Source organism: Lathyrus oleraceus, chromosome 2, assembly GCF_024323335.1.
Source record: "Lathyrus oleraceus cultivar Zhongwan6 chromosome 2, CAAS_Psat_ZW6_1.0, whole genome shotgun sequence".
In the NCBI taxonomy this organism is placed as follows: domain Eukaryota; kingdom Viridiplantae; phylum Streptophyta; class Magnoliopsida; order Fabales; family Fabaceae; genus Lathyrus; species Lathyrus oleraceus.
In genome coordinates this window covers 178,862,453-178,873,097 of record NC_066580.1, presented here as the reverse complement: position 1 = coordinate 178,873,097, position 10,645 = coordinate 178,862,453, and the positions used below count along the sequence as shown (strand labels likewise).

Sequence of the window (10,645 nt, the reverse complement as noted above, 5' to 3'; positions counted from 1 at the left end):
ATTCACAGTCCAATCCTCAGATGGCCCATGATCAGTCATTAAACCCTAGCTTGCACCTTTGAACTTCCTCATCTCCTGATCAAGACTTGGGAAGATGGCTTACACAATGTAACCACATGTTATGCAATATGAAATGCCTAATGCCCTAAAATGATATGCAAAATATGTTAATGCTAGTCCCAAGAGAGGAGGGCAAATTTTGAGGTGTTACAGGAGGTTCAGATTGATGGGTAATTGGATTTTCAGAGGGGTTTCTATGTGAGGTTCAGAGAGTGGTGTTGGTGGTTGGTCAAATGGTGAAGAAATGTTGGTTTCTGGCTCTGAAGATGAGTTTTGGGTTTAGAGGGCGCGAGCCTGGAGTTGAGCGAGAGTGAGGGATTGAGGACCAGGTTGGTCAGAGTCAGAAGATATGGTGTAGTAAGGTGGAGATGAGGGAGTGGAAGAGGGTGGTAATATTGGCTCATTGAATAGTTGGGCTTCAGATATAGGTAGACTTGTGGTGGAGAGATTGAATTTTTGAAGGGGGTGATGGTGGGTTAGACGTGGGAGTATCAAAAGGACTTGTGGTGGAATTTATGGGTTCGGAGTGTGTGTAAATGGGGGAAGGTTGAGGTAAGGAAGAAGACAGTTACCTTAGATGTAAAGAGGGAGAGTCAAAAGGTAGAGACTTACTTGGAGAGGAGGAAGAGACCAGAGACACAGGTGGTCTGGATACAGAAGTTTCCCCTGGCTTCTGAGCTTTCTTCTTTGACTTCCTTTCAGATGGCTCTCGCATCCTCTTCGTGAAATTTGATGGATGTTCAGGTAGCCAATCCACTGAGAAGTCAGAGATGTCTACCCCTTGATTTGCCAGTTCCAACAGATAGTGAGCGACAACCTCTGGGGGATATATCTTGGTGAAGATATAAAGTCCATGTGGTATCTTCCTCTGATCCTTCAGAGCTTTCTAAGAGGTGTCCAGAGAAGGCTTAACCAGAACTCTCTCTATGATTCCCATGCTTTTCAGATTTCTTGAATTCAGAGGCCTTTTGGTGTCAACTGTTACATCCTTCATCAGATTGTGGTGAATTAGATGATCCACCAAGCCACTCTCTATGAGAACATCTGAAATCAGCCTTTCTAGGGGAATGTATGTTATGGGCTTCATGTTGTTCCTGGTGTCCCTGAGTGAGTCCCTTAGATATTTGAACAACAGAGCTAGCAGATTCAGCTTGAGCCCTTTATATAGGAAGTAGAGGATGCATTTTTTGTCAGTGTTGATGTAGTCTGACGAGTTGGATGTTGGGCGATGATGAATAATCCCCAGAATGATCTTCAGCCAGACCCTCAGATTCTGGTGAAGTTCCTTGTTCTTGGATGATTTTCCCTCAGCGTTCTGTTTGAAGATTGTTGGGATAATCTCCTGGGACATGTATTTTTCCCTAGGGTTGATGTTATAAATTCTTCTTCCACCTAACTTCTCCATATTCAGAAGGTTGGCCATGGATTTCTCAATGATAACCATCTTCACCCCCAGAACATAAGAGACAATGTAGTGGTCGTCTGAATCTGCATATATCCAGAATTCCTTGACCAGATAGGTGTAGATTGGACCATAGAGTCTTTGAAAATAGTTTTCCCACCCTTGCTTTCTTAATTCTTCAATGAGGTCAATTTCGTTTCTCTTCATATTTTCAAAATCTACCAGCGATTCGCAGAGAACTTCTAGCTTGTTGAGTGGATTTGCAAGATGAATGTGAGGTGGGCGATCCAAAATATGAGGTTCCTGGTAGATAGGAGTATAGATTGCAGCAGTTACAATAGTTGTTTACTGGGAAGAGGTTGAATTTTGTTCCGTTGATTCCATTTGTTGAGAAAAGTTGTATACTGATTGTTGTTGAGAATCCATGAAGAAGATGAAGATTGCTTGAAGAATGCTTGAAGGTTGAGAGAGAGAGAGAGAGAGAGAGAGAGAGAGAGAGAGAGAGAGAGAGAGAGAGAGAGAGAGAACAAGGGTTTGTGTAGGATGTGAGTGAAAAGTGTGAAAGTGAGAAATGTTTTAAGTATAAGCACATAAGGTTAGCATGCAAAACGACACCGTTTCAAGGGAATATCAAAACAGTAATTAAATGATAGCACAAAAATTTGAGTTGACACGCTAAGGGGGAAAATTAATTACTGCTAATGATGGATCTCTAATCCCATAAATCAGGACACTTCTTGAGGAAATCTTAAAGGTCTGTCTCTTGAGTTCCGTGCTAGACAGTTATCTAGAAGATCCAAAGTCATACGCAAGAGAGGCCACGTGTTGATCTATCTGATCTTCAGGAATACCAAGAGATTGGGCCCTGAGGATTTATGATTCAGATAACTTCTAACTGGTAGAAATATTAGAGTCATATTCAGACGCCAGATGTTAAGTTAAAGCCTATTTTGCAATTTCAGAGAAGCACATGTTTGACTCATTATGGGAAAATTTCCGTGTATAAATGTTTCAGAATAAATGAGAATCTATCTTCAGCAAGGGGTTTTGTGAAGATATTAGCCCATTGGTGGTTTGTATCTATGAATTTTAAAGAAATTACCCCTTTCTAAACATAGTCTCTGCTAAAATGATGTTTTATTTCTATGTGCTTTTCTCTGGAATGTAGAATAAGGTTCTTACTTAAGCATATGGCAGCAGTATTGTCACCAAAGATAGGAACATTTCTCTCATATATCTGAAGATCTTTTAGTTTATGCTTTATCCAGAGCATCTGAGTAATGCATAATGAGGCTGAGATATATTCTGCTTCTGTAGTAGAGAGTGCAATAGTTGATTGTCTTTTGCTAGCCCAAGATATAAGGTTATTTCCCAGAAACTGACAGTTTCCAGATGTGCTTTTTCGTTCCAATCTGTCTCCGGCATAATCTGCATCACAATATCCAGAGAGCCTATACTGTGATGTTTTCTCATACATCAGGCCAAGGTTAGGTGTTCCCTTCAGATACCTTAGGATTCTCTTAACTGCTGTTAGATGAGATTCCCTTGGTTTTGATTAGAATCTGGCACAGAGACAAACACTGAAAAGAATATATGGCCGTGTAGCCGTCAGATAGAGAAGAGAGCATATCATACCACGATAGAGCTTCTGACAAACCTTTTGATTTCTTCTTTTTCCAGAATGCAGGTTGGATGAATGAGAGTCTTTGCAGGTTTGCATTCTGACATTTCAAATTTCTTCAGAATGTCTTTTCTGTATTTGCTTTGATATACGTATGTGGCTTCTGAAGCTTGGTTGATTTGAATTCCCAGAAAGAATTTTAGTTCTTGCATCAAGTTCATTTCAAATTCTGCTTGCATTAACTCAGAGAATTCTTGACAAACAAAAGGGTTAGCTGAACCAAAAATTATATCATCAACGTATATCTGACATATCATGAGATCATTTCTGATGTTTTTACAAAAGAGTGTAGAATCAACTTTTCCTCTAATAAAATCATGTTCCAGAAGAAAGGTGCTTAGTCTTTCCTACCAAGCTCTAGGAGCTTGTTTTAGATCATACAAAGATTTTTTCAGTTTAAAAACGTGTTCTGGACATTTAGAGTTTTCAAAACCTGGAGGTTGGTGAACATACACTTCTTTCGAGATATAACCATTCAGAAATGCGCTCTTGACATCCATTTGGTATAATTTGCTTAAATGATTTACAGTGAATGATACAAGTAAGCGAATAGATTCTAACCTGGCGACTGGAGCAAAGGTTTCATTATAGTCAATGCCTTCTTGTTGACTATAACCTCGTGCTACCAGTCGTGCTTTGTTTCTGACCACTTCTCCTTTTTCATTTAGTTTGTTCCTGAACACCCATTTTGTTCCAATAACGTGGGTTCCTTTTGGCCTTAGTACCAGATCCCAGACATCGTTCTTTGCAAATTGATCAAGTTCTTCTTCCATTGCCAGAATCCAGTCATTATCTTGAAGCGTCTCATCACAGGATGTAGGCTATATCAGAGACATTAATCCTAGAGGGATTTCCTCGAATACTTTGAACGTAGACCTTATTCTGACAGGTTCATCCTTGTTTCCCATAATTAATTCTTCAGAGATGGTTGGACGATTTCTTGATCTTTTTTGTACAGTTGGGATTTCAGTTGTTGATGGGTTTTGCTTTTTAGCTTCCTCAGATTCTTTAGTCTTTTTGTCAGAACCTGCAAGAATTATCTCTAGATCTGTAAGTTTTTCAACTAGCTTTGACTTTTCAGAGTCAATCTTATCATCAAATCTGACATGTATTGTTTCTTCCATAATTTTGGTTTCTGTATTGTATACTCTGTATCCCTTGGAGCGCTCTAAGTATCTTAACATAATACCTTTTTGTGCTTTTGAATCAAACTTGTTCAGATGTTCTTTAGTATTAAGAATAAAGCAGGGGCATCAAAAGGGATGAAAGTAAGAAAGGTTGGGTTTTCTTCCCTTACACAGTTCATAAGGAGTCTTCTCCAGAATAGGTATGATAGAGATTCTATTCTGAATATAGCACGCTGTATTTACTGCTTCAGCCTAAAAGTGCTTAGCCACATTTTTTTCGTTAATCATGGTTCTGGCCATTTCTTAGAGAGACATATTCTTCCTTTCTACAACCCCATTTTGGCATTGTAGTTGTCTCTTTCATTAGTGTTGGCCATAGTGTTTTTCTCACACTGGATCTCTTTACACTGTTAAGTGTTTGATTAGAAAATCAATAACATAGTCGAAGCTCTGATTCCAATTGAAGGTAGAGAAAAACAAGAAATGGGGTTTGAATTGTTTTCCCAGATAATAGAAACTTTTGCAAATAAAACACACACGAAAAGTAAGGCTATCAACACAGAAGTTTATCCTGGTTCGCTTGAAATTCAAAGCTACTCCAGTCCACCCGGCCAAGGTGATTTCGCCTTCAACAAGGACTTAATCCATTAATCGTGAAAGATTACAACAAAAAGGCGTCTAAGAAGATAAAGATCTCTTAGCCCTCTTAAGTTTACAGACTTCACAAGTCACTTGAGGAAAATGCAATGAAGTGTCTAGTGCTTCTAGGTAAGCAGTAGTTACACAACTAAAATGTTTCACACTTAAAGCAACAACTCGTGTGAACAAAAATAGAACAAGAATAAAAGAGATTATGAATTATGTTTGCAGTATTCTTGCGTGTATGCTTCATTGTCTTATAAGGTGATGATCCTGCCTTTATATAGTGATTTGATCAAGAGACCGTCACCTGAAACATTCATGAATATCTTGGTAATGATGGACTTTTAATGTAATTAATCTTGTTGTCCTTCACATAGCAATTTTGGAGAGCGTTTAATCTCTTTCAATAATAGATTCATACCAAAAGTAGAAAACTTCGTAGCTAAGTCTTTGTGGTTGTTCTTGAATCAGAGTACACGGAGCTCAGATGTTCTTTTCAGCGTGTATGTCTTCAGATAGTTGCTGAGAGCAGATATACTTCAGACGTTCTTGATGTGTCTTTCTGATAGTGCCTTTTTCAGAGTATAATTCATCAGATCCGTTGTGTGGAACTGTTCAGATACAGAGTGACTGAGTCTTCTTTCGTCAGACTCTGTGAGCTTTCTTTTCTTCAGAGTCAGAACCTCTGCTTTATTTATTCTAAGTTGTTATTCTAGACTTACGTGATTGTCAGATGTTTGTCTATCTGGTCCTTTTTCTGTCAGAGTCCTGCACACTTAGATAAATTTGTCAGGGTACCAATTTGTTTAATCCTTTGTTATCATCAAAACCTTAGAGATGAATTATAGACACAAAATCTTGTTCTTACAGATTCATCTTCCATCATTCTCATATTTTCAAACATGGTTGTGAGGAGCTGCAGCCTTGACATCCTAACTTTGGATGTGCCTTCATGAACAGTCTTGAGAGTCTCCCAGACTTCTTTTGCTTCAGTCCAAGTGTTGATTAGTTTGAAAATATTTTTATCATCACCATTGAATATAATATTCAAGGCTTTATCAGTACCAAGAGCTTCATCATCTTCAACTTTGGAGCAAAAAGCTTCAAGCTTCAAGCTTGTTGAACCAGCTTGAGAAGTGATCACAAAATGTTTCCAACCTTTAACTATAACTTTCCAAGTTTTGATATCAATGGATTTAAAAAAGCAACCATTTTGGCTTTCCAATAGTCATAATTTGTGTCATCCAAAACAAGGGGTCAATTGACAGACCATCCATCCTTTGTATTGTTCATATGAACAAAAAATATCTTCCCTGGAGCTCTCCTAAATAGAACATGGTGTTTGCTCTAATGCTAATTGAAATTTTGTTCCTTAACACGATGTTGGAAAAACTGGTCCAACAAGTTAAATAGAATAATAACAATATATAGCACAATAAGGAAAGCAATAAAAACACAAGAGATTAGTAACCTAGTTCGGTGCAAACAACACCTACGTCTAGAGGACACTCTACCCAAGAAAGTAAATCCACTACTTTGAATTAGTACCTTTAGTCTTACAAGAATCAACAAACCATATGTTGTTCAAAGTCTATTCCTAATTCCGGTGACTTTTTATTTAGGGGCTTCCCCTAAATATTAGAACCAACTCACTTTCTTCTTAATGATATAACCTGTGATTAGTGTTTACAATCTCAATAAACAATGTTGAATATTACAACTCAACTAAGACAAACCAATTATGCCAAGTAACTGAAACATAGTGGTGTACATACAACAATAACAATGACTCAAATAAACCCTAGCACTCTAATATTTCTAATGTATTGCTTGCTTTTCAATGTAGGTTTTAAGCTCTTTACACAACAAAAGTATTCTGAGCTTTTCTCTTTGGATCTTTTATTTAATTTCGTCCAAAATCTTTACACAATTTGTTGGATATGATTTATTCCATAAATATATTCAATAGAAAGATATGATTTGGTTTGTTACAAATTCAAATTTAAATGAAATTTAAATATGATTTGATCTTCATAGTTGTCCAACAAATCATATATTACACTTCTAAATAAAAGCAATAAAAACTAACTGAATCAAATTCATCCCAAAATGCATCAATCTGGCTTATTGTGTAAGGCCCAGATGTCGTATCCACAAGATGTGATATCGCATCCAGCACTTGTCCCTTCCGCACCAGAAAATCATCTTGAAGTAGTTTGGTAAACTTGAACAGTTCTCCATGTTGTTGTTTTGAAAAATGCAGTCAATCCAAAAAGGAACAACAATTAAGCCCAAGGAATGTGGCATATTCTCTTGTCTACTAGTACTTGTATTTGGTATTATGGCTTACATGGAAGAAACAATGTATTTCAGAGCAGGTATGTGCTAATTGTGTTGCAACTCTCAAAGCAGCTTTTCAAAACTTTGTCTTCTAAGACTCGTCCTTGTCCTTTAACCTTTAGAGCTCAACCCTAAAATATTTGCTTCTATTTTTTTTATTCATTCATAACACTATCATTCAAACCCTTTAAGTATTGTCTAATATCTTCGGCGTGACAAAACTTGTCACCAAGGCTACTCATGCACATCAATAAACACATAAAAACTACAAGAAAAAGTCCCTAGTATGCGCATTGCTAATTAAGTTAAATGCATAAAAACATAAATAAATACTCCTAACTAAAAATAATTTTGCTAACGACTTCAAGTATTAAAGACTTGAATACCTCATAGTAAATGAGTTGTCAATCATACTGAGTGAGAATGTGGAAACATGGGTTCACATCCAACAAAGGCGCCAAATAATTCGACAAACAAACTTTTTATATTCATGCACAATAGGTGAAATGTGATTTGGTGATTAACTATGATGAGAACTTCTCCTTAAGTCACACACCAAGAGGATGGGTTATACTTATAAACATTCTGACAAACAAGTTAGTGATAATCGTAACTGTGAAGTTCTTAGGTTAAAATTATATGTACCTGAGATTGTTTTAATGTCTCCCTTTATTGTAGGTTTTCAAAAACCTGAACCATTTGTTTGTCCCATCTATCTCAATGGACAGATGTCAGAAAATATTTAGTAATAAGATGTGACTGTCCCTAAGGTCTTGTCAATTATAACCATGTATGTTTCTAGAAAAATTACATCTTAAGATTCCTCAATACTATAAATTTTTACGTGAAAAACTTTAGTGATTGGCAATGAAAGCCCAACGTAAGTGAAATGATATAACTAAGTCTTACTAAATCATTAATTGAAAGTTTAATCAGCATTAATATATTATGGTATTAGGACGAGACAATCTCATGCATCTCATGTTGTTTTGAGTCAATAATCTCAATAAGTAGATTTTTCGGAGTGTCTTCTAAAAGCATTGTTGGATTAATTTTAATTTATAGAATCTTCTAAAACCATTGTTGGATTAATTTTAATTTATTGAATCATTGGTTTGACACTAACACCTCTACTATAATCATCTAAATTGAACGAGAAGGAAGCCATCTAAACGATAAGAATAACATAAGAAAAGAGTCTACAAAAAATTAGAAAGACTATAAAGTTCATAACGAATATGGTTTTAAAATAAAAATCTAGAACCGCGAGCCGCCAAATTTGCAAGCAGATCCAGCAAATATTTGTGGAGGAATAAAAGTGACGCTCTTCAATTCTAGTGCACCCAAAAACAAGGGGCATGCCTTCAACAAACGGAATCAGCTTTTGTGGTTATATCCCATAGCTGTGATGTGCTGTTATTGTCCCAATTCTATCTATGCAATATTGATCAATGCTTGGCAGCTAGTGGTACAAACACGTGAATTTGGTCATTAGTATTAAAGGTACCCAAAACTACCGACTAACTGGAATCATATAATATCAACGCGTATTCTAGCTGGCAACTCCCACATTATTTGACTTCAATACTTTTATTTTCCACTTTCCTTTCCAATACACTCCAACTTTATATATACTTACAACCTCAACTCACTTTTCAATCATCTCACAACACCTCTCTTCTACTTTATTCTTTCTCTCATCCCACAACACAAATGGCCTCTCTTAACATTAGTATCATCTTCACTCTTCTTCTCACTGTTTCACTGCTTCATCTAATTTCAGCAAGAAAACTCACTGAAACAGACCAACAACTTAAATTTCAATACCACAAAGGTCCTCTCCTAACTGGAAAAATCTCTATAAACCTCATGTGGTATGGAAATTTCAAACCATCCCAAAGAGCCATCCTCACTGATTTCATAACCTCACTCTCTTCTCCCAAACAAACAACCACATCACAACCCTCCGTTGCCACGTGGTGGAAATCAACAGAGAAATATTACCACCTCACCAACAACAAGAAATCCGTTAATCTTGCTCTCTCCCTTGGTGCTCAAATTCTCGACGAGAATTACTCTTTAGGAAAATCTCTTACAACTAACCAAATCATTAAACTCGCATCTAAAGGACAACAACAAAACGCCATCAACGTTGTTCTAACAGCTTCTGACGTGGCTGTTGATGGTTTCTGCTCAAGTAGGTGTGGAACACACGGTTCTTCATACGATGCGCGCGTGAACGGGAAACAACACAAATTCGCGTACATTTGGGTTGGAAACTCTGAAACTCAATGTGCTGGTCAGTGTGCTTGGCCATTTCACCAACCAATTTACGGTCCACAAAGTTCACCATTGGTTGCACCAAACAATGATGTGGGTCTCGATGGAATGGTTATAAACGTGGCTAGTCTTTTAGCTGGAACCGTAACAAATCCTTTTGGGAATGGATATTATCAAGGACCAAAAGAAGCTCCTTTGGAAGCATCTTCAGCTTGTACTGGTGTTTATGCTAAAGGGGCTTATCCTGGTTATGCAGGAGATCTTTTGGTGGACAAAACAAGTGGTGCTAGTTACAATGCAAATGGTGTCAATGGAAGAAAGTATCTGTTGCCTGCAATTGCTGATCCTAAAACCTCAGCTTGTTCTACATTAGTATAGAGAAATACCTAGTGTTTTTTAAGTTAGTTGTTAGGCAATGAGATATTCTTTGATTTGTTCATTCAATTCATTTGTTATAATCTATTATATGAATATGAAATCGAGTTTTTATGGCAATATTCTCATCATCCTTTTATTTATAAGTTTATCACATCACTGCATTCTCAGCAACAGTTCATATATTTTTTCTTTTCATTATAGTTCCTACGTTCCTTTTTAATTCTTAATTTTTTTTTTCTTAATGGTTACTTTGCAAATTTTAAAATAATATTTATTGCATTTTTGTCAACATTATCATTAATTAATTAGTAAAGAAAATTAAAAAATAAGAATAAAAAATAAAATAAAAAAATTATTAAGGATATTATAAATAAAAAGAATTATTATTTTAAAAATAATAATAATGATTAACTTTTTTATATATAAAAAGTAAAAAGAAATAATTAAAAAAAACGGAGGAAATACATTTTGACTTTGCTCTATTCAATCTTGAATCATGATTTTCTTGTAACATCAAAAATGTCACATGTCATCAACAATGAGCAGAAAAATAAGAAATCATTTTTGAAAAAATTGTACGATAGAAAAGCTAATGATACGTATATGATGGTATATTTTAATGATATAGTTTAATAATTATTATTTTAATAAAATAATAATAATAATATTGAATATAATGAATTTTAGCAGGAAGGAACTTTGTGTCGAAACAAACAACAAAATACAAAACTATAT

At 35.9% G+C, this 10,645-nt stretch overlaps 2 protein-coding genes across 2 annotated transcripts in view; both read left to right on the top strand.

Moving 5' to 3' along the window:
• LOC127118758 (protein PHOSPHATE-INDUCED 1) overlaps positions 1-10,027 on the top strand; it is a 37,278-nt gene extending 27,251 nt beyond the window's left edge. The window contains exon 2 of the mRNA XM_051049018.1: positions 9,919-10,027. The gene's annotated coding sequence lies outside the window, so the exon portion shown is untranslated. The remainder of the gene's footprint in view (positions 1-9,918) is intronic.
• On the top strand, positions 8,898-10,027 carry LOC127118757 (protein PHOSPHATE-INDUCED 1). The gene has a single exon (XM_051049017.1). The coding sequence runs from the start codon at positions 8,966-8,968 to the stop codon at positions 9,908-9,910; it is 945 nt and encodes a 314-aa protein (XP_050904974.1). The 5' UTR covers positions 8,898-8,965; the 3' UTR covers positions 9,911-10,027.
• Positions 10,028-10,645: the final 618 nt, after the last annotated feature.